Raw genomic sequence first — 24,599 nt, 5'->3', positions numbered from 1 at the left:
AAGGAACACTTGATAGGCTTCGTCTAAAGAAGTCTGCCGCAGCAGCCGTCACTTCAAGCGGTAAAACGAGGCAGTGGCAAACCGCCGAGTATAGCCCAGAAAGAGCTCTGTCAGGGGGGCCTTCAATGACAGACACACCTGATAACGGCCGTCCGACAAACGGCGAACGGTCGCTGTAAAGAACTTCTCGCAAGCTCGCTCTTCCTCTATGAGTGTGGAGGCCGCTGGAACCTCCTCCACCTCCCAGAAACGCCGTAACAGGCCTGCCGTGTCATCCTGTGTACATTGCACAGTATGGCATTGAGAATTGCCCGGTTGGGCTTTCGACACGAGAGCTCCAAACAACACCCACCCCAAGCAGGTGCGCTGTGCGATGGGAGCCCCCGTGGTCCTTGGCGAATGCCAGGCACCAATATCTCGGCGAACACTTCCGCCCCAAGTATCGCCTCGATAGGCTCAACATTATCGGAACCATCCGCTAACTGAAGGCTCTTCAAATGCGCCAACTTCCCCGCCAGCTGCGCCATCTGCGGGGGGTGGTACGCTGTAAGTCGCGGTAGGATGAAGGCCTCCACTGTCGTGGAGAACGGGACGCCAGCAGTCGCTTTAAGCTGCAATGACGTGCTGGCACGCATCCGCTAAGGGTGTCCCTCTGATATGCCCGACAGGCCCACCCTCACTGACCGACGAGATGCTCGGAGGCGCTGAGCGACCGCCTCGAACACCAGGCTCACCTCAGAGCCCTGATCAACGAGCGCCCTAACCACAGTGGATCGTCCATTGGCTGCCACCAAGCAAACTCTGGCCGTGGCCAGGAGAACCCGCTGCGAGGGCATCCGCATCGTAGCATACGCCGTTAGCGGTTCCTTTTCTGAAGCCGGGGCGGCGTACTTCCCGGTCCGAATGCAGCAGCGAGTGGTGCGGTTCATCGCACACCTTGCGCCGACTCGTCCATGGGCAGGCAGCCGCCTGGTGCGACGAACCGAAGCAGTTAAAACACAGGCCGAGGGTCCCCACTCTTGCCCGGCGCGACGAAGTCGAATGGTCCTTGAAAGTCGGACAATTCCTAAGCCCATGCTCAGCACCGCATTCGGCACAATGATTCGGCTTGGGCCGATGGAGATGCAACGCCCGCTTAGTCTTTGCGGCGACCGGAGAGACCGCGGTGTCACCGCTGGAGTGCGTGACCGCCTTGACAGCCTCCAGGGCCGCCCGGCGCTCATCCAAGAAGACAGCCAATTGTTCACAGCCCACTGACTCTCGCCGAGCCGCGGTGGCCAGCTCCCAGGCTCGCCGCGTAGCGGGATCCAGCTTGGCACGGAGAATGTTGACCCACATCACCTCCCAAGCGTCTACCGATTGCTTCAAAAGGCGCAGCGCGCTCCGTAGCTCGTTAGCCTGATCGAGCAGCCTTCGCAACTCAGATGCATTCTCCTGACGCATCGGCAGGAGCTCACGAAAGGCATCGAGATGTTGGTCAACCAGGAGGCGACGGTTGTCGTAGCGCGCACAAAGTGCGTCTCATGCTTGCTCGAACGAGCCAGATACGAGGCTATAATTGCGGAGCAACCGCTCGGGCCCGTCCGATACACTCTGCTTTAAGTAGTGCATGCGGTGAACCGACGCCAACGTAGGGTTCTGCACAACCAAGGACTCAAATAGGTCTTTGAAATTGCACCACTCATCAAATCTCTCCTCAAACTTGGGGATCGGAATACGCGGTAGCGAGGCCTCGTGCACCACTGCTTGCGCAGGAACAGCGTGAGCCGATATCTCAGCTTTCTGAGCCTTCAGGCTGTCGACCAATTCCTGAAGCTCAACGCGCTGCGCAAGGTATACCTCCTCCGCCTCACCGTATGCGTCCTTTCGCAGATACTCCGACTCCCGCACCGACTTCGTGTGGGATGCCCGGATAACACGATGGTCAGCTTGATACTGCGCCCAATAGGTATTGAGCATCTGCAGACGAGAAATCAGCCCGGTAATCGTTTTCAATTCTCCGGACTTACGACCGTTTACCAGCAGTCGTGCCATCCGATGCTGCCGATCGTACTGAACCTCGATAAGGCCATGAATGTCCTCCTCAGACGCCATAATGGACTCAAGCTAAACCGCTAGATACAAGTCCGAGACTGCCGCTCCCGATCCGGCTCGAAGGACCAAAATTACGAGGGCGGTCCGATAAGTACTTAGCCTCACCGCCCGATGACGCCACTATCGCAAGAGAAATTTACTATCGTGTAGTACATTCTCGTAGACGGCTACTGTCGAAATTTCAGCCGAATCGGACTCGTAGTTTTGTTTTGACCGCGTGTGGAAGCGGGCGTGTCCGCGGATTTTAGAAAAATGGAAAAAGAGCAATATCGGTCGGTGATTCGATTCTTGTTTTTGGAAGGGAAATCGCGCAGCGAAATCAAAGAGCGCTTGGATGCTGTGTACGGTGACTCTTCTCCTTCGATCGTCAAAAATTGGTTTAACGAGTTTCAACGTGGTCGCACGTCGGTTTTTGATGAGCCACGCCCAGGTGCCCCGTAAACGGCTACCACGGAGGATAACATGACAAAAATCCACGATCTCGTATTGGCAGACCGCCGATTGAAGGTGCGCGAGATAGCTGAGACAGTAGGCATCTCAAAAGACCGCGTGGGTCATATCCTGCATGAAATTTTGGGCATGAGAAAGCTGTCGGCGCGATGGGTGCCGCGTTTGCTCACTCCGGACAACAAGCGCAACCGTGAGACCACTTCAGAGCAGTGTTTGACGCTGTTTAAGCGCAATCCGAAGGAGTTTCTGCGTCGTTTCGTGACCGTCGACGAAACATGGATCCACTGGTACACACCAGAGACCAAGGAACAGTCGAAACAGTGGACTTCACCCGGCGAACGTGCTCCGAAGAAGGCGAAGACTGTCCTATCGGCCGGAAAGGTGATGGCCACCGTTTTCTGGGATTCACAAGGTGTGATCTACATCGACTACTACTACTACATCGACCTGGAGAAGGGTAAAACGGTCACAGGGCTGTACTATGCCGAATTATTGGGCCGATTCGACGCCGAATTGAAGAAAAAACGGCCCCATTTGGCGAAGAAAAAAGTGCTCTTCCACTATGACAACGCACCGGCTCACACCTCCGCCCTCGCCACGGTCAAATTGGTCGAATTGGGCTACGAACTGCTGCCCCATCCACCGTATTCTCCAGATTTGGCCCCGTGCGACTTCTTTTTGTTTCCAAACTTGAAAAAGTCACTCGCCGGGCAGAAATTTGAGTCGAATGAGGAGGTCATCGCCGCCACGGAGGCCTATTTTGCAGACCTCGAGAAAACGTAATTTTCAGACGGGTTAAAGAAGTTGGAGCATCGCTGGGTCAAGTGTATCGAGTTAAAAGGAGACTATGTTGAGAAATAAATCGCCACTTTTCCAAAATTTTCGTTTTTCTTTTGTAGGCTAAGTACTTATCGGACTTATGGGACCAGCCTCGTATGTTAGGAACGAGACCGAACAGAGAATAACTCCGGAGAGCTGGCTGGTGATTTGGATTGCAGAGCGACGTCCGCCTGCATCCAGGTCGCTCGAGTGAGCTCGACGACCGACCGGTCGTCCTGGTTGACGTCTGGGTCCCGTAAGGCGGCCACAGGCCCCATAGAAACGCGCAACACCGTGCGCCGACGCACCGCGTCCAGAGACGGCGGCGAAACTAAGAGAGAGGAATGACACGCACGTGGTGACGTAAAGTGACATGCACTGTACAACGCAATGGACGCAATAGACGCAGTAGTAACGCAAGTGGAATAACGCAGAAGAACGACGCAGAAGGAACGCAGTAGAAACGCAAGTGGAATAACGCAGAAGAACGACGCAGAAGGAACGCAGTAGAAACGCAGAAGAGAATAAGCGCAGCTATTTACAAGGCGACAACCGTTCGCCTACGCAAAGTCCCGCAGGACACACACGTCTGTGACGTCAATGGTATGCGGCACCCGGAGCACGTCAAGTATGTGTAACGAAACGACTTCCGTCGTTTCGGAAGGCCTGCCCTTCCGGACGTAACGGCCTACAGCCAGCCACGGTCCCGAGGATGCGTAGAAAATGAGCTCTGAACTCTAGCTCGCAGGGCGACTAAACCGCTCTTGCGAGAGAGCCAAGTTCCCTTGCGGATACTTGGAAGAAAGAGCTCGAAGCTCTAGAGACGGCAATCGAGCCGCTTCTAAATTGCCAAGGCTCCTGACGGGCGCTTGGGAAACAAGGGAGCTCGAAGCTCCGAGGTGACGGTCGAGTCGCTCCTATATCACGGCAACAACGTAAGCGCAAGACCACAAGACGAGATTCGAACCATTAGCCTTAACCCAGGGTAAATCGGCGCCGCCTTCAACTCAGCAGAGTGTATAGAGCGCTGGTTCGAATCTAAGAGGTAAGAACGACCGCCCTAGGAAAGCCTAGAAAAGCGTGTCGGTAATCAGCAGTAGGGCGACAATCGCACCAAAAAGCAGCACAGGTTTGTTACTGAAAATGGCCAGGCAAATGATATGGCAAAAGACAAGGTAAGGCACGGCGCGCCCGGTTATATAGCCGGGCGGCCGAATCTTGCCTGCAGGCAGTGGAATCGCGGGCCACGCTACGTAGCGGCCACGGTCGGAGCTGTCCGTCTGTCGCGGGGCGCCAGCGGGAGCCCCACGCGCTCGCCCGCGAGAGACCGGTCTCCTCGCCGCTTGCGAGAACACCCCGGTGCACAGGCCGCCTGTCCTGCAGCGCCGAACCGTGAATCGAAATTCCGCACGGCAGCTCGTGCCGTACGGAACAACGTTATTTTCGTAAAATATCGACAACGGTGATAAATATTATTGCGAGTTTCGTACTCGAAAAATGAAACACAGTCAATTTTTCCCAGCGACTAAAATCACTCCGCGACTATCCCAAAGAGCACCAGCCATTTGTTCATTCACTGAGACAAAATTGTATTAAAATTAAACAAATATTTGTTTGAATACGACTGTGAATAGATTTATTCAAATTAAGCGACCAATTTCTAAAATGAAATACAGAGTTTCTGAATGTAAACTTTTTTCTTGAATTTTAGAAAATAATTGCTTAATTTAAATAAATGTTTTAGTCATAAATGTATTCGAACAAATATTTGTTTAATTTTAATACAATTTTTCTCAGTGTTCAAAGTATTAACTTGGTTTTAAACGAGAGCAGACTGGTGCTTCAAGCGAAAGTTCTACTGCAGATTTATCGGCGACTAACGACGCCGCTTCAAGATGTCGTCGAGCGAATTCTAACGGGTGGACGATCTAAGCAATTTCACGAAGAATAATTCCTTGCGAGGAGGATACATTTCAGTCGATGACTGCCGCGCGGAAAAGAGTCCCGTTCGTTACTCCGCGCTCTTATTGTTCTTTTCTTCTATTCTCTTTTCCAGCGCCATCTCTCGACATGAAACGTGACGCGCAACGGTTAACATACAAGGTATAAAGAATTCAGCTCGTGTGTCATCTGAAAGCCTGCAGCATGAATCGTGACGGGCGTGTTCCGACGGCAGGTCCGACGCGCAGCTGCATGAGGAGCACTCGCACAATGTTAAATAGGAAGAGCAGGTTCAACATAGTGGATACGTACACGGGGTAAACAAGCACACTCATATAGTTGCCTTCGTTGATCCAGCACCTAATCGTGACAGTAATCGTTGCATCACGCCGTCAACCAGTGTTGCCAGATCAAAATTATGTTTTTTCATCAATATTTATGCAAAAATTCTTCAAATTTCCTCACTTTTGGTAACAATTTCACCAAATTGATAAAATTTTTCACCAACTACGATGGTGGTCCGATAAGTACTTAGCCTACAAAAGAAAAACGAAAATTTTGGAAAAGTGGCGATTTATTTCTCAACATAGTCTCCTTTTAGCTCGATACACTTGACCCAGCGATGCTCCAACTTCTTTAACCCGTCTGAAAAATACGTTTTCTCGAGGTCTGCAAAATAGGCCTCCGTGGCGGCGATGACCTCCTCATTCGACTCAAATTTCTGCCCGGCGAGTGACTTTTTCAAGTTTGGAAACAAAAAGAAGTCGCACGGGGCCAAATCTGGAGAATACGGTGGATGGGGCAACAGTTCGTAGCCCAATTCGACCAATTTGACCGTGGCGAGGGCGGAGGTGTGAGCCGGTGCGTTGTCATAGTGGAAGAGCACTTTTTTCTTCGCCAAATGGGGCCGTTTTTTCTTCAATTCGGCGTCGAATCGGCCCAATAATTCGGCATAGTACAGCCCTGTGACCGTTTTACCCTTCTCCAGGTCGATGTAGTAGTAGTAGTCGATGTAGATCACACCTTGTGAATCCCAGAAAACGGTGGCCATCACCTTTCCGGCCGATAGGACAGTCTTCGCCTTCTTCGGAGCACGTTCGCCGGGTGAAGTCCACTGTTTCGACTGTTCCTTGGTCTCTGGTGTGTACCAGTGGATCCATGTTTCGTCGACGGTCACGAAACGACGCAGAAACTCCTTCGGATTGCGCTTAAACAGCGTCAAACACTGCTCTGAAGTGGTCTCACGGTTGCGCTTGTTGTCCGGAGTGAGCAAACGCGGCACCCATCGCGCCGACAGCTTTCTCATGCCCAAAATTTCATGCAGGATATGACCCACGCGGTCTTTTGAGATGCCTACTGTCTCAGCTATCTCGCGCACCTTCAATCGGCGGTCTGCCAATACGAGATCGTGGATTTTTATCCTCCGTCATGTTATCCTCCGTGGTAGCCGTTTACGGGGCACCTGGGCGTGGCTCATCAAAAACCGACGTGCGACCACGTTGAAATTCGTTAAACCAATTTTTGACGGTCGCCATCGAAGGAGAAGAGTCACCGTACACAGCATCCAAGCGCTCTTTGATTTCGCTGCGCGATTTCCCTTCCAAAAACAAGAATCGAATCACCGACCGATATTGCTCTTTTTCCATTTTTCTAAAATCCGCGGACACGCCCGCTTCCACACGCGGTCAAAACAAAACTACGAGTCCGATTCGGCTGAAATTTCGACAGTAGCCGTCTACGAGAATGTACTACACGATAGTAAATTTCTCTTGCGATAGTGACGCCATCGGGCGGTGAGGCTAAGTACTTATCGGACCGCCCTCGTATGTATACTGTGGTCATACTGTCCATGTTTATATGTGAGTATTGAAACGTAGTGAATGAATGCATTCTACGTAGCAGTATTACAACCGCTCACTGAGCTCTCAGTCAGCTTTTACATCCGATTGGCCTATTCCTTTAGATCCAAAAATATACGTCAATCAAATGCAAGAGCTCACTTAGTACTCAGTGAGCGATTGTAATACTGAATGCACCCAATCAATTCCACCCAATCAAATGACTCGTGGAAATTATATACTAATCAACCAATCAGAAAATGTTGGCCACTCTCTTTTTAGGTTGAATCTACAATAGATATAGTAAACCTCAAGTTGTAAAAAAATTGACCAATCACAGTCAATTATTTTCTTCACATTCGATTGTGGAAATTTTTCTCAGTACCGGCTGCCAAAACTTACCAGATTTATGCTTTTCCCAAAAAATTTTCACTAATCTCCAAAATGTGAAGAAAATCACCAAAGGAAGAGAATCCCTAAGGCCTGTTTTCGGCACCCTTCAAAATTGGACCAAAATGGCTGGAATCACTTCCTTATACCCTTGGAAGTAATATTTAGTCAATTCCAGCCTAAACGGAAGTATTTAGGGTGTATACTTTAAGTATACATGGTGCATCCGCGCGCCCGTATCAAGCATTTCTTTAGAAAACTAAGCGTTTCTGAGGAAAATGTTTCAGATAAAAGTTGTATGGTTTCAAGGGAGACATAAGATGGTGTCATTGGTTTGACCTTGGATTGTCATTTGAAGGTCACGTGAATGTCGATTTCAATATTTTATATAGAACCCCCTATTTTTACAAATTTTGTAGCTTATCTCGAGATCTTTCCAAAACACTATCGTAGATCATGTAGAAACACTTATTACAAATACTTCTGAAAGAAATGACTGACGTATTTTCTGCCGCAAGGCTAAATACGAAGTTTTGAAAATAGCTGTTTTAAGAACTGTATGTACCTTTTTGAGCAACTACGATCCCTTAAGCTTTTAATTCAATAGACCAAGTTCTGCTTATGTCTATGGCCTTATATCGGACCCGATCTCACATCTTAATGTCAGAGATACACAAAATGTGTGTATGCGCGTACCCAGGGACCTGGTTACGATAAAAATAAAACTACTTTTTGTCAGAGCTGCTTCTCGAGATTTTCTTATTACGCAAAAAGATATCTTGTTATTTTTGAGTTTTTCTTCTTTATTTTTTCTCCTTCTTTAGTTTTTAATCTTGCATAATTATTCAAATTTGTTCTACAGTGAATTGCAATTTATAATTAGGTGTTTCCAATATGGCAGAAAATATTAATGTTCTTGCAAACGAAACAATAACTATTCCTTTTAGTAGACCATCTATGACACATAAATGCATTATCTGCAAAGCTAAGTCGTCGCTTGTTGTTGTACCTTCCCTGGCTTCGGGTTTTAAGCATGGATTGATAATTGATAAAAAGTGACAGGCAAGGAGACTTACGTAAATCCAACACACCACTCTCCGCGGCTTCTTAAAGGAAGATTACGTATACGATTTTACTGTTCACGTATGGAGAATCAACGTATAAATAATATTATATAATCAAAGTATAAATAATATTAATCAACAAGTATAAATAATTTCAATCTCGGATCTCATTAAGTAACATTTCTACAAATCTATCTGTAAGAAGCCTCATAACTCGCAAAATATTTAATGAAAAATGACTTAGTTATAAGTGTTTTGGAAAGCTCTCAAGATAAGCTACAAGATATATAAAAATAGGGGGTTCTATATAAAATATTGAAATCGACATTCACGTGACCTTCAAATGACTATCCAAGGTCAAACCAATGACACCATCTTATGTCCCCCTTGAAACCATACAACTTTTATCTGAAATATTTTTCTCAGGAATGCTTAGTTTTCCAAAGAAATGCTTGATACGAACGCGCTGATGCACCATGTATACTTAAAGTATACACCCTAAATACTTCCGCTTAGGCTGGAATTGACTAAATATTACTTCCAAAGGTATAAGGAACTGATTCCAGCCATTTTGGTCCATTTTGAAGGGTGCCGAAAACAGGCCTTAGGGACCCTCCTCCTTTGGTGAAATTTCGCTAAAGTTGGCAACTATGCCGTGAACTCTTACGATCGGGTCGGCTTTCCGGTTTTTGAACTGAAACTTTTTCGTACATGTTAAAGGATAGATCGAAATATGAGAAAAATATGAGACCCTCGCCGCGCTGCTGTGGTGGATGTCCGGCTTGTGAGAATGAATTCATGAGTGCTCCTTACAATATCCCGCATGTTTTATACCGTGTACAATATCTACCCTAGCGCGCATGCATCTTTATGTGTGTGTGTGTGTGTCCTAGGTCTATAAAATATATCTGAAGCTTCGCTTCTCCTCTCGACATTTCCAACTTTCGAGTTTCCGGAGCTGCGAGAGACGTTACATTTAAATAACGGAATTCTGAAGTGCAAATGCTCGGACCTTCGGGAACACGAAACGCAACTCGGCCACTCTGTCTTGGAGAACTGCTAAATCAGCCATTTAAGGTCCGTAATGAGAATACCGAGCACGAAATTTCGCAGACATGAGCGCGATATTTCTGCAATTCTGTTAATAAGGAAACAGACAAGGACGAATCTGTTCTGTATGGAGTATCGATCGCCTTAGCCCGCGTCTGAGTATGTGTGTGTGTGTGTGTGTGTGTGTAACGTTTAACATAAATTCTTATTATATAACAATCTCCAGATACAACAGGAGGATGAAAAATGTCAAGAGAATAATTCGAGAGGATTAACCCTGTAATAGATATGGAGGAAGGAAGGAAGATGAACAAGCAGCGTTATGTAGCGAAGCAAGCGTAACCCGGGATTGGAGGATCGCCAGATATTGCAAGTCTAGTTATTGGGGATCGGTTATAAAATATTTACCATCTAATGGGGAGTATACTACAGAAAGACACCGGCAAAAATAAACATACAAGCGAGAGGCGGATGCTATCCCGTCGGGACGATCATACACGAATACGCGTGTTTACGCGAGCACGCTTCTCCGATAGCAAAAATAAAATCTCACTAACGAGATGAGACCGTCATATCGAAAACGTAAATCGATCTCCCTGGTCTGCTTCTCGTCGACTTCATGTTTCACGTCTTCGATCTCCAAAACGGAATGATCCCTTTTTGATAGGTTTATTCCCGTGTCAAGATAACTCGATAAAAAATAGCCAATCAAGCTTTTAAGAATAGTCGTCACTTTAAGCTTGCCTCCAGTCGGGTACATACACAGATTTAAATTTTTCAGCCGAACTGAAATTGCCGATACAGTCGCGAGCAATTGAACGTCGACGTTGCGGGTTGCGAATACAAAGACGGACGTCAAATACAAATAGATGTCTCAATTGTACTTGTACCATCTCATTCATTTGTTCCCAAGGACATGTGTAATTACGCATAATTATAGAGAAAACGATATAATTGTGCATAAGTGTACGGACACAATATTCATCATAGAATCATTTTTTCTTCGGAGAGACATCGCGTGTATCATATGATTCAACTAAAGAACTCGGTCTGTCTCTAATTTTAAATTCAGATTTCTGAATATCTCATGTGAGACAAGCGACGACTATTGATACGGACTAAGCTGTCCCTATTTCAAAACAAACATCTTAGTCGTCACGACTGCGTCTTAAGGCTCATCTACAATGGCTGCAAGAATAAGGTTGTAAGCGTAAGCAGTAAGACATGGACCATAATCGATTATTCTTAATCGACTGTATTTAATAATCGACTGTGGTTGGTTCATTTTAGTTCCTCCTGCTAATTTTGGTCTTGCGTATACTCGTCCGTTATTTGCGCAAGATGGTTTCTTATTGGACGTTTTTCCCTTTTCTCTTTCTCTTTCTCTCTCTTCCAATTATACCGAAGTAGATAGTCACTCGTGTGTTAAATAATGAAAATATTATCGCGACAAACATGATAAGCGTGTCTCGCGGCATGCTTATGTCCAATTCCGCGTTCAAACAATTGATTCGACAACATTTGTTTTTAATATAGCATTATTTTCGCTGAACCAACGCTTTACGCATCGATGCGGCTCGTTATCGAGCCTTTTATTTCATCACTCTTCCGATATGTTTCAACCGACATTGCTCGCGCTTTTATAGCTGTTATAGCTGTGCGCAGGTCGTTTCATGCTTGTACATATTTTGCGAGCGCGCGGCATATTTCCGGCGACTAGCGCGAAGATCGAGTGCTCGTATCGTATTCTGATTTTATTTTATCCGCTGAAACTCACTTCAAACGAGTCCTCGAGCTTCTACTCAAATGGCGGTTTTAAAAACCCGATAATAGTTGCCGCGCGGACGGAATAAGCATTACGAATAATCGCATGATTTGCATATCGCGTGATATTGCATATGCGATATGCAAAATTCAAATTTATCTCATTAGATAGCAATCAGTTATACACACTTGTTTGTTGAAGAGTTTGGACACAATGGATTGTGTTCAACTCGCCGTTTATAAGAAATTTCGAAGGGAAATAAATAGATAATAGAAATCTCGTTAGCTTCGATGGACGGTGAAATTAAGCAGTGCCGCTCGCTGACGATTAATGCACTTAGGCACTTAAGGGGGGAATCTTGTCTGTAGGCCAAAAAATAAGCAATATATTCACGAATTTTTTTCGGAAACTAAGCGGACGATTGATTTCAAACTTGGTAGAAACAATAATATATATTTAAATTATAAGAATAAATTTTTATAGTATTATATGAATAATAATGTAGCAGATACAGAAAAAATAACGAGATGTATTTAAGTGCATCCCGTTTCATAGCTGTTTCATAGCCGTTTCATAGCTCCTATAAAATCTCGAAATACGATGGACTGGGACAAAAACGAAAGTAAGATAATTAATCTACGGACTTGTCGCTATCATCTAAACTAGGGAAATAAAAAACGAACTACTTTCTCAATAATTTTAAGCCATTTAAAAATTATATTTGAAAAATGGCTATAAAAATCGACAGTTTTACGTTAAAAATAAATATAAAAAATTAATATTTTTTGGCTAGATCACACGATAGAGAGACATGTTTCGAATATGTAACTACATGCTGAAGTCAATCGATTCATTAGTTTGTCTCAAATCGTGGGAGCCAGTTAAAGTCATTTAAAGCAGTTAAAGTCATTTCACAAAAAACACGTTTAAAGTTTTATGCACTATTCAATCATATTTCTAATACTCATGTAAGTTTCAGCCTAATCGGCAATTCCAGGTCCATATAATGAATTCTCCTCGACTTTATGAAACTCTTTTTTACATTCTTAGGTTTCGTAGAATTATTTCTACAGCAATTGTATGACGAAACTTTGAAAGACCCAGTGAGTGCTCTGATTTTGACTTGTGCGCCGCTTCGAATAATAGATCGTAACTTCTGTAATTTTCTGAATTTTTCGATACGGATTTTAGAATAGACTCTTAACAATACGTATTTTCAGGAAATATAATAAACAAAAATCAATTTTTTGACCCTACAGACAGGATTCCCCCCTTAAAATTTGTCTCGAGCGTAGCGTGTCACGTTCAATCGTCGACTTTGCGGAACTTTTAAAGTTGCTCGTTATACCGACGCAAGCAATGTAGTTTTATTGCGCCAGATAGACCGGGACGTTCGGCAACGAATTGATATTGCAACACGTAGCACTTTCGTTAAATTACTTTCGATAAATTTACCGAGCACTATACCACTAGTCTTTCTTCATTGGCCTCTATCGGCGAAACCTCTGTCTTATATTCCCATGAACTGTACAACGTGGGCGCCGAAATTTACATGCGAAAATAAATTACCTCGTTGCGCGCTCGAGGATCGTTCGATGAATCGCTTTCTAGAAAAAACTATGGACTACTACATATTGTTATGAAGATATAAAGCACCGTATATTGTGTTTTATTATAATTTCATGAAGCTACAAATCCGCCAAATCGGATTCCAAAGGGTTCTGTTGTATTGTATTTATATGTTTCCACTGGTTACATTCTCTAAACTCCAACGATAATTTGATTTTGTTCCGCGCTGTATTCTTTGAATTTCACACCTCACGTGCCTCAATTGCTTATAATTAATTATAATTATAATTATAATTATAATTATAATTATAATCGCACGTCGTCTGCATTAATTAACTTTCCTTAAAGCCACCGAAGCATAGTGGTTTCGATTTACGAAATTATTAATGAGAGAGAACGTTGGTGCAGGAATGCTTCGTTGTTTCAGGTCGAGCCGAAAGATAACACAATCAGAGCCACGCGAATATTATGAGAGCGTTAGAAAAAAATACAATACACCATTTCCTCGAGCCTTTCAAGTATACTAGAAGAAAATGGGGAGACATGATGGCTGTCGGGGATTCTCTGAATTTAATAAGTACGAAAATATTTCCCCACCTCATTCCTGTTCCTTATTCTTGCAGCTTTAGGATACACAAACTTAATCCCTCAGTATTGGGTTGGTACGTTTATAAGGCGGGTCACGTACGCACGCATGCACACACACACATACACACACCACTGCATGAGGGTCTTTTTCGGGAGAAAAAGTTCCAATAAGTTATATAGGCTGACCCCTCTATCGCCGGGTATAAAAAGCTTGTTCATTATAGAAAAATCAAACGTGAGATTTAGAAGGGTCTTAAATCAAAGCGTTCTGCTAGATTGTATATATTTATCTTCTACCTTTCAAACAAAAATAGAATTCTGATTCGATTCTTTGATGTCGTTCCTTTGTGATGTCATTCCCTTGTCCGTTCTTTACATAATTTTGTCATCCTCCCGCACGTAATTTGCGAGTAATTTTGTTACATCGATGACAAAGTGGGAACTTTCTTAATGAGATTATAAAAACGATTTCATTCGTTTAAACAAAAAATATCAACTTATTCCGCATTGTCGTACTATTATAGAGAATATCCCATCGCTACCGCGATGCCCGTTGATAGTCCAGAACCTAACCTAACCTAGTCCAACACGATGACAATAGCGGTGTCATGGTAAATGATCGATGGTAAACATTCTGTATATTTTTCAACGCTCTTATCGGTAACAGAGAAGCATGGTAATCGTGAAAACAATTTTATCGAGACAGTATTCTCATCTGAGTGTCGTCCACTGGAGGAAACATCGAGGGAATTATCGTCCGTATCGACCAGTTGAGAATAAATATGATGCCAGCGGAACTGATGAATCACATCGCAATTTGTCGCCGTTTATTATTCCAATGCGAGTTATTTCAATCCAACAAAGCAAGCGCGACGTTTCGTTAATTTCCCTCGATATTGATTCGCCCCTTCCTTCCTCTGCGGACGTTATCTTGCTGGAATCAAGGGCGGTCTTTTTCCTCGATGTATATATCGACATTTTTCATCTAGCTGTCAAATATAATGGAATGGTAACGTGATTGTCGCATCGCGGTTTCGGTCTTCTACTCCGGTGTATTTAATTGCCTCAGTTTCACGATGCCGGACATATTTAATTTTACCGGCGATCGTACGTACGCGATCGAGCGACCAACTGACCGACCGCGCATGCCCTTCTTGTTGAGAAATTAATGTCGATCAACATCATCTTTTCGCTGTCGATGTGATGCGTCAATAATCCCCTTGAGTGAAGCTCAAACAATCGTTTGAGCTCATCTAATTCGCTTATCGACAGAACATTTCAAGAACAGCCATCTGCGAAACCGAAAGCGCGTGCTTCTGTAATTCAGCGGGATCGATCGATTGTGTCAATTTCGTTTCTGATAGCATTGTTCTTTCGTGATTCCTGTTTAATATCATCCCGCGAACGGAACAGTACTCTCTTTAACTTCTCGGAGTGAAATCTACGTTTGAAACGAGCGAAAATTCGCTCGAAGCGAACATAAAAGTATCTGTTATATCCATGATAAAAAACAAAGATATGATGAATGTTTGACATCAAAACTACCAACGCCGTCGAAATGATCAATTTATAATTTCTTTAATAAAAAGATAATAAAATAAAATTAATCAAATTAACCCTTTAACGCCTACTGGTAACTATAGTTACCAGAAACGCATTTAAGAATCTATTAGGAGCGCAAAAAAGTTCTGAGCCCTAGATTTCATACTACTGAAACCACAATTTAAATTGCATTAATTTTCCCGCCCTCTTGCGGTTTTAAAGCAGTGACATTTGGTCTTTCGAAGCATCGTGCGATTTGGCGTTTGATGCACATAACCTTAAAATCAGCAGTGTTCACGATGGCAATAACAAAAGAGCATATTCGATTTTCTATCCACTTCGCGTTTCATCTGAAGAAAAATGCTGCTGAAGCCACTGAAATGATTTGTGTTGCATATGGAGAGAACGCTGTAAGTTATGCTACGTATAAAAGGTGGTATCAAAAATTTCGCCAAGGAGATTTCAGTCTTGAAGATGAACCGCGTGCTGGACGCCCTCAAAAGATTGAAACGGACGAACTGCAAGCATTGTTGGATATAAACTCTGCACAAACTGAAAAGGAGCTTGCAGAGCAACTTGGCGTTACGCGACAAGCCATTTCCACACGTTTACATGCAATGGGAAAAGTTCAAAAGGAAGGCAGATGGGTTCCGCATGCACTGTCCGAAGACAACAAAAATCGACGGCGTGACACGGCACTTACTTTGCTTTCAAGGTTCCGGAAAAAGGATTTTCTGCACCAAATCATTACAGGTGATGAAAAGTGGATACTTTATGATAATCCGATGCGTAAAAAATCATGGGTTGACCCTGGTCAACCTTCGACATCGACGCCAAAGACCAATATCCACGTCAAGAAGGTTTTGCTTTGCATATGGTGGGATTGGAAAGGTATATTGTATTACGAGTTGTTACAGCCGGGTGAAACAGTAACGGCAGATCGCTATCAGCAACAATTGAGCAATTTGAGCGATGCGTTTGAAGAAAAGAGGCCATTTACTGGCAAAGGTCGTACAGTGATACTGCTTCATGACAATGCCCGACCACATGTTGCGAAAGTGACTCAGGACCATATCTTTGCGTTAGGCTGGGAACTTCTCCCGCACGCGGCGTATAGCCCAGACATGGCGCCTTCCGATTACTACCTATTCCGGTCTCTGCAGCATTTCTTGGCTGATACACATTTTGTGACACTTGAAGAGATACGAAAATGCATTGATGACTTTATCGCCTCGAAGCCGGTGAGCTTCTACCATCAGGGAATTCGCAAGCTGCCCGAACGATGACAAAAGGTCATCGACGCAAACGGGGAATATTTCGTTGATTAATATAGTTTTGTTTGTTTTTAAATAAATTTTGAATTTTGCAAAAAAAGGCTCAGAACTTTTTTGCGCTCCTAATATAACTTAGTCAAAAAAGGAGATATTTTCGTTTCCTTTGCACCACTGTAAAGGTGAATTCTTTTTTTAAAAAATGGTATATAGATTGTATGTAGATTCGGTTTAGTCAGTTTTTAGCTCAGTTTTAATGATAACATGTTTTGTCAAATTCCAAGCAGGTATAGTTAGCATTATTAATGAAGTGCATCTAGAAGTGCACTATAAATGAATAGATTGGTATCTATTGTAATTTTATACATTTGGAAGCTTTCTCAGATACAATATGTGGGATTAAAAGAATACAGAAATTCAAAATGGCGAATCCAATATGATGGACATGAAAACCAAGAAATCAACCAATTTTCGTGAAACCTGGTGATCTACAGTTTTTTATGCAGCGAAAAGTGAAGGGACGATTGACTAACTAAATGGTGATCTATAAGATATTCTTCTGAAATAGTAAATTTGACGCTCTGAACGATAAACTTCATTCACAAATATAGTAAAGTTTTAGCTCAAAAATGTCAAACTGACTATCAGAGTTATGTCGTATAGATTACTCTTCACTTTTCTCTGTATAGATTGCTCATTTCGTATATGCTTTTAGAATCCAAGTCGTATTTACCAATAAACAAAAAACGAACGATAAAAAAGCCAAACTAACGAAACCAACAAACGAAAAGCGGAAACTTCATGTACTTATTTAATCAGAAGTAAACGATTGATGCTCATTTTCCGTGTAATTGTTTCACGGTTTTTTCATCTGGATAACCATCTCTGAGTGTGTTCATGTTTATCATTTTTACCGTTATATTTACAAAAAAAAAATACAAATTTATTCGTTCAGAAGTAGACTATTACTTTACATTTTCCGTTCAAATGTCGATTGTTAGTTTTCGTTTTTCGTACATCAGGAAGTGTTACAACAAGCACATGCCTGTTAAGGAAAACAGTAAAAGACGTTGTCAATTGTGCAGCTCGAAAGGGAAGCAAAGCAGGACAAAAATAATTTGCAAAACCTGTAAAATTCCCCTCTGCATCTCTCGATGCTTTATGCAATTCCATTGCGGATAAATAAATATCAAGTTTTGAATATGAGTTTTATGTTTCGAGAAATTTTTCCAACCATTAGATATGATATAAAATTATTAAAACTAAAAAAGAGAATTTAACCGATCAGGCGTATTTTTCGCTTCTGGGAGTAGATTCTGCTTAGAAAGGTAGTTTTTCATAGATATAAAATTCTGATATTTTTTTTGGTTATCACTACTTATAGTCTCAGTTCAAAGAAACTCAAATTTTATTCTTAAAATATTTATAAAAAAGTCGGGCGTTAAAGAGTTAAATTAAAAAATTTGAATTAAAGATAAAAGTAATATTATTGACTTCAATATATTAAAAATTATTCCAATTTACAGCAATGTACTTCATACTTTTAACTGACGTTGAATAAAATTAAAGAGGATGAATAAATATATTTTTTCCTTGTATTATATTTTGTCCTTTTTCAAAAATTGTTATTTCGACAAATGACAGAAATCTCATAATCGCTAGTAGTTTAGTTTAGTATTAACGTCATGTATGAGAATCTTCCCTTTTTTTTCTCCCTCATATTTTTAAATCAATCCAACATTTGCGTGGTTTTTAGACCAATGTTGACTCACGTTCCCCGAATCGTTTGGAGAATATCTTTACTTTTCCTGAATCGATATTATCCCGACGTCGAAAAACATTTAACGTCTGTCTCAAACAAACATAACGCGGTGAGCTCAAATAGAAGTTTAATAGGAGATACTCTAATCGATTGTCGAGCTACGCTATCCACCGCTTTCAAGAGTTGCCGAGTTTGATTAAATTCAACAAGGAACATTGTAAATGGAGAAACTATTCGATAGTGCGCTGCGAAATCGTGCTTCAGTCGGAAAGAAGGAATCCGACACATCGTGATGTTAGGAAAGAGTGATAAATTTGCAATCTCTTGGAAATCCTTTGTTAAATCATGTGTGGAAGAACGCTCCTTCGTCTAATGTTAGCAAATTTCCCCCGAATCTCGCGAAAAATAAAGTTGATAGAAAATGAGTGCAAAGGCAACTTTATTCGTCTCTTTATCTCGTCTTATTTCGCGCGATAAAAGCTTTCTTTATCGACCCTAAAACCCAATTTCCCTCTCAATGTTCCTTTTTTTTTCTTTCGGTTTTCGCCACCGCACTCTCATCGTCGCGCGATAATTTACGATTTCTTCGTTAAATGTTCTCGCGGGCTAATCCTCTCAACGCGATCGTCTACTGGCAAATTGTTACTTACTGCTCGGTGTCCGCAGGATCGTTGCTGGAGGCGCGTAGTGCCGTGTACAATGTGACGATTACAGTCGCCATCGACCATCCAAGTCCCATCAGCCAATTCACTAATTTGTGCTCGTTGGTGAATGCGTTTACCAGCAGGGTGCGCAGATAGAAGCCCTCGCAGAACATCCAGGCGTAGTTTGTTAATAGGAAGTAATGAAAGAGCACATACAATACGCGGCATATCTGCAAAGGATCTGCAAAAGATACGTGGAAGTTCATGAATGGAAGTCCTTTCAAAACTGCTCAACTATTTGCGCACGCGACAGTAGCTCAATCAGAGCAATTGTGACATCGAGCTGCAAAATCTGATAGAAACGGCGCCGTGCTTCTTAATGATGCGGTTGACCGTTATTACCAAATTTGCGTAAATTCTTTTCGTTATATGTTACAGCAACACATATACGTCTGAGATATGTACGATAACGATAAATCAAATTGTTCGCAGAAGGGAACGGAGAGGTCGCAACCGTTTTCTTCACGAGCATTTCTCTTCTTTGGAATATTTCGCGCGAAGATTGTTGCGTGGCTCGAAAAATTGGCGAAAAAGCAATACAGAGATAACGTACGAGAATAACAAAAAATAACATAAACTGGCAACTATATAGTGACCAACTATAGTCACGGGAAATGTGACCTTTGTACGAGTCTCATATTCTAAACAAAAAAAGCCTTTTACAGAAAAAGGATTCCTCTTTCGCTAAAGCGATTAAAGTGAACGATTCATCTAAAATTTATTAGATATTATTCTAACCACTTTTCTCTTATTTCAAGAGGATTCCCTCTGATATCAATTAATTTTCCTCTTACAGGTTGTGTGAAAAGTACGCGGAGCGGAATCTATAAATAAACGGTAGAATTATAAATTGTAATCGGTTATATGGGATCACTCTTCACATGAACCTAGGTTAGGTTTCATTTCCATCTGTCAATTCTTTCTGTGTTTACAAGCCAATTGAAGTTGACGTGTCAGTATATTTGTTTGCAATGGAAAATTTGAAACAGCGTGCAGTGATTGAGTTCTTTGTTAGAAAAGGTTTAAAGGCAATGGAAATTCATTCCGAGATGGTAAATGTGTTAGGGGAATCTGCTCCTTCAAAAACAATGGTTTGTAAATGGGCACTTGAGTTTCAACGTGGTCGTACAAGCATTGAAGATGATCCACGCAGTGGACGTCCAAAAAGCGCATCAACACCAGAAATCATTGAGCAAATACGTGTTATTGTTCTGAAGATCCAAGTGTGACTACATGCGTGAAATTGCTCATACCATAGGCATTTCAGATGAACGGGTACAGCATATTTTGCATAAAGAATCACAAATGAAAAAGGTGTTTGGGAAAGTGGTGCCGCATACGTTAACAATTCAACAAAAACTCGCTCGAAAACAAATTTCTCAGCGTCATTTGAATCGTTTTAAGAAGAATAAAACGGATTTTGTGCATCGTTTTATAACTATGGATGAGACTTGGATCTATCACCATGATCTTAAATTGAAACAGGAACGTTTACAATGGACTGAAGCTGGATGTTCAGCTCCAAAGCAAACAAAGCATAAAAGATCAGCAAAAAAAGGTTTTGGCATCAGTTTTTTGAGATGCTAAAGGGATTTTGTTAATTGACTATCTGGAAAATGGTAAAACAATTAACTCTGAATATTATTGTAACCTTTTGGATCAATTAGACGCAAAAATTCGTAAGAAAAGACCTGGTTTGCAGCACAAACAAATTATTTTTCACCAAGACAACGCATCTGCTCATACAAGTGTTTTGTCAATGTCTAAATTCAATGAATTGAAGTACAAATTGCTTGATCATCCACTGTATTCGCCAGATTTGACACTCGGCGACTTCTATCTGTTCCGAAACCCGAAACAATTCCTCCGTGGAAAGCATTTTTTGTCGAATGAAGAAGCTATAGCAGCCGTAGATGCATATTTCACAGACCTTCCAGAAACACACTTCCACGATGGAATAAAATTATTGGAGAGCCATTGGGCCAAGTGTATTGAAGTTAATGGAGACTATATTGAAGAATAAAATCATTTTATGGAATTAGGTATTCTTTATTTCAGTTTCGCTCCGGGAACTTTTCACGCAACCTGTATATGAAGAGGAATATGTTAATTTGATGTCGGCTTCTTTTGTTCAATCATGCTCCGCCTCTAGACATGAACGAAAAAATAATCATATGCTCATGGGTCGGAATATTTGGAACGTTTTTTAAAAAAAGTACAGTCTGTCTAGTAAGAGTGTGGTCGGCCTTACTCATAACTGATAAACAGTTAAACGCCCTAAATCTTTTGTGGGCCGATAGAGGGACACTTTCTCCTTAATGCACTAGCAAGAAAGATTCAGTTGGAATCCTGCTTTAACACTACGTCAAGGACAAGCAAAATTAAATTCATTTCCGCACTCATGACCTGAAATGGCGCAACAAAATAAAGAAACTTCTGTTGACCGAAAAACATGTGACGAAGCGACTCGCTTGGGCCCACGAGAACATCGATCAAGATTATAGCAACGTAATTTTTACCGATGAATGTTCTATATGGGCACGTTGTATCCTCACGCCTGGTCGACTTCCACCAATAGGCTTGTCCAGCGAACAGTAAAACACGAAGTAAAGGTGCATCTTTGGGGCTGCTTGTCAAAGCAGGGATTCGGCACTTTGCACCTGTTTACCTACAACCTGAATGTCGAGAAAATGCTGAAAATATACAAAAAGGCTTTGTTACCGTCTGCCAAACGTTGGTTCGTCGATAAAAATGAGGTTTGGATTCTGCAGCAGGACAACGATCTTGAACACCGCAGCAAACTCTATACCGAGTGGAAGAAGCAATCTGGCATCATTACATTGGATTGGCCGTCGCAGTCGCCCGATGCAAATCCCATAGAAAATGTGTGGGTATACATTAGCAGAAGCAGAAGCTTCGTGGAAAATGCACGTACACTTTGAACAGTTATATATTGCGAGATTCGTCGGATTTGGAGATCCTTGCCGCTAGAATACGCCGTCAATTTGATTCAAAGCATGCCTCGGAGATGCCAGGCAATTATCGACGCCGGTGGTGACTGGACGCATTATTGACATTATTGTATCCTTCTTCTCATCGAATACAATGCATACATGTATTTAAAAATTTTATTTAATATATTTTTTTAAAAATTAACCCGACCACGTTCTTAATTGACAGACTGTACATGATGTATCATGAGGAAACTCCCGGATCTTTAGCGCGGTGACCTGGATCGGCGCAGATACAAATTTTCATACACTGTCCACATAACGGCGGAAATAAAGGTGCCGATAAATTACAAACTTACCGAAAATACCTAAGAAGATTCCTAAGGAGAGCATAAGCGTCACCAAGGATATCACGCCTCGTAAATTTCATTAATTTTTTGCTGCCCCTGTAATAATCACAAATATATTCTCACATTGGAACCGTTCGTTCGTCTTTTCGTTTTACCTTGTTCGTCTTTCCGTTCTTTTCCTTTCTTGATTGCTGTTTTCTCTTCAATAGTAGTCAGAAATGGAGCTCGAGAAATAGAAGGTGATCTCTTGCCTTTTACTGCTCTTATACGTTCTGGCGAAACTTATCTGCTTTCCGCTAACATAATACGTCGAATTTGTCTTAAATATACTTTCGTCTCATCTGCAAAGCAAAGTCGGCCAGTTATAGGACGTCGTAATGTTGTCCTGTGTATGACAAATGTCCACTAGGCACGAAATGTTTATGGAACTCGGACACGACAGCCTGCCTCAAGGACAGCCACTCCTGCGATTAGAAACGAATCGGGCAATCGTTTTGGGCTCTCGGCTGGCGAGCAAACAGAAAACGCACGGCGAAGACGGATTCAGTAAAATTCCCGTTCATCAAATATTTAAGGCGGTAATGACGCACGACGGAGAGTCCAAAGGACCTGTTTTTATATTTATTACGGCCGGATGACCGGATGTCGATGTTTTTGATCTTTGGCGCAATGTTAACCCTTCCGCTCCGTAATGCGGTTAGGCAGCGCGGCATTATTCTTGACCGCACACGCGCACATACACACACATACACACACAAACACACGTCGCGTTTCTTATTAATAATGCGACAGCACGTAAGCTGCAGGCTATGCTTTCACGTTCCACTGCTATTTATGAATAAGGTAACAGTCAGGCTTTAGTTGCGCACAAAATATAAATGAACCTTTTACTACCGAACAAGTAAATCCACGCAGCACCGGCGAGTCAACTCGTCTGGTAAAACTCAAATTCAGTAATGAATATCGATCTGCGTCGAAAAAGGACGAAATTGTCGGACCAATCGGGTTGAGCCTGCGTAGACACGACGCTCTCACAAGTATCGATCTTCTGTAAGCATGTACAGTACCGGCCAAAAATATACTACCTTTAACCATTTGAGCCACGAATTTTTCCTTTCAACCGATTTCTATAAAATTTTGTATCCAGGCATTTTTTGAGTCGCTGATTACGTGAATTACGTTGTCAGATTTTCGAAATTCAAAATGGCGAATCCAATATGGCTGACGTAAAATTCAAAATTTAACCAATTTCCGTGAAACTAGGTACCCAGCAGTTTTTAATGTCGCTAATTACAAATCCGTTGTCAGATTTTCGAAACTCAAAATGGCGTAGAAATCTAGGTTTTTTCAAATTCTCGCTGTATCAAATCAGCCATCGTGAATTTTGAAAATCTGATGATGGATTCATAATTAGCGACCTAAAAATCCCTCAATATCAATTTTTCTAAAAATTGAAGTTTTTTTTAAGTTTTTCGTCCGCCATATTGGATTGATCATCTTGAATTTTGAAAATCTGATAATGAATTCGTAATCAGTGACCCAAGAAAACCCTAGATACCTAGTTTCACGAAAATTGGTTGAATTTTTAATTTTATGTCCACCATATTGGATTCGTTATTCTGAATTTCTAAAATCTGACAACGGATTCGTAATCAGCGCCCCAAACAAATTCCTGCGTATTAATTCTCAGATAAAAATAATTAATTCCTCGCCTTGCCATACATTTATTTTTAAAAACATTTTATTGTGTTTACTTATTTACTATTAGCAATAATAAATTTAAAACATTTATAAGTAATTACAATTATTTTACATTAGTTAGGGTCTTAAGAAGCTAAAAAATATAATTGCTAAGAAATCGTTAAAATTGCTCATAAAATATGAACAACTGACGGAATACAGGTGGGTCTCTGGGTGTCCGCCTGCGTCACAAAGGGTTAAGATATTTGAGCATAACTTGGTTTGAAGTGTATGGATATATATATTAGATCATAACATGTTTTGATAACAGGTGCAGCTTACCGAACAAAGCATAATACTTTCAATCAAACAACATCTCGCGAAAAATTTGAATCCGGTTTCTTTACCATGAAGGAAGTTATGCTCAAAAATCCTAAAACTAATATATTTTTGGTTGATTTTGGTACTACAGAGAAAGAGCATAGCAGGATAAACATGTATGTGTTGCCCCCGCTTGGATCTAGTTGAGATTTTTACAATAAGTTGACATTGATGTAAGATAATATTTCCCAAGAGATTATATTTAAAAAAAATTTTTTATAGGAATTATGGAAGTAGAAAGAAAAATCGATAAAAATTTTTTTCTCGAGAACGGTCAAACCGATTTTGATGGAAAAAATGTATGTTATGGGTTTCAATGCCACAATATTATAACAAAATTATGGAATTTTTTTTTCAAAAAATACAGTTTAAAAAAAATTTTCAAAATCT

At 41.9% G+C, this 24,599-nt stretch overlaps 1 protein-coding gene across 4 annotated transcripts in view; it reads right to left on the bottom strand.

Annotated features, from left to right (window-relative positions):
* LOC105180879 (calcitonin receptor-like) overlaps nucleotides 1-23,135 on the bottom strand; it is a 50,937-nt gene extending 27,802 nt beyond the window's left edge. For 2 of the 4 annotated variants that reach the window (XM_025301214.1, XM_025301219.1), the window contains exons 1-3: nucleotides 22,304-23,135; nucleotides 22,158-22,244; nucleotides 18,794-19,028 (exon numbers count right to left, since the gene is read on the bottom strand). In XM_025301214.1, coding sequence (XP_025156999.1) covers nucleotides 18,794-19,028; nucleotides 22,158-22,191 — 269 coding nt within the window. In that variant the 5' untranslated portion in view covers nucleotides 22,192-22,244; nucleotides 22,304-23,135. Of the gene's footprint in view, nucleotides 1-5,179; nucleotides 5,665-18,793; nucleotides 19,029-21,366; nucleotides 21,425-22,157; nucleotides 22,245-22,303 lie in introns of those variants that run through there. The other 2 variants (XM_025301222.1, XM_025301225.1) reach the window with 2 other exon arrangements.
* Between the last annotated feature and the right edge of the window lie 1,464 nt (nucleotides 23,136-24,599).

Source organism: Harpegnathos saltator, unplaced genomic scaffold (assembly GCF_003227715.2).
Source record: "Harpegnathos saltator strain DR-91 unplaced genomic scaffold, Hsal_v8.6 scaffold111, whole genome shotgun sequence".
NCBI lineage: Eukaryota > Metazoa > Arthropoda > Insecta > Hymenoptera > Formicidae > Harpegnathos > Harpegnathos saltator.
This window is presented reverse-complemented; position numbering and strand designations above follow the sequence as displayed.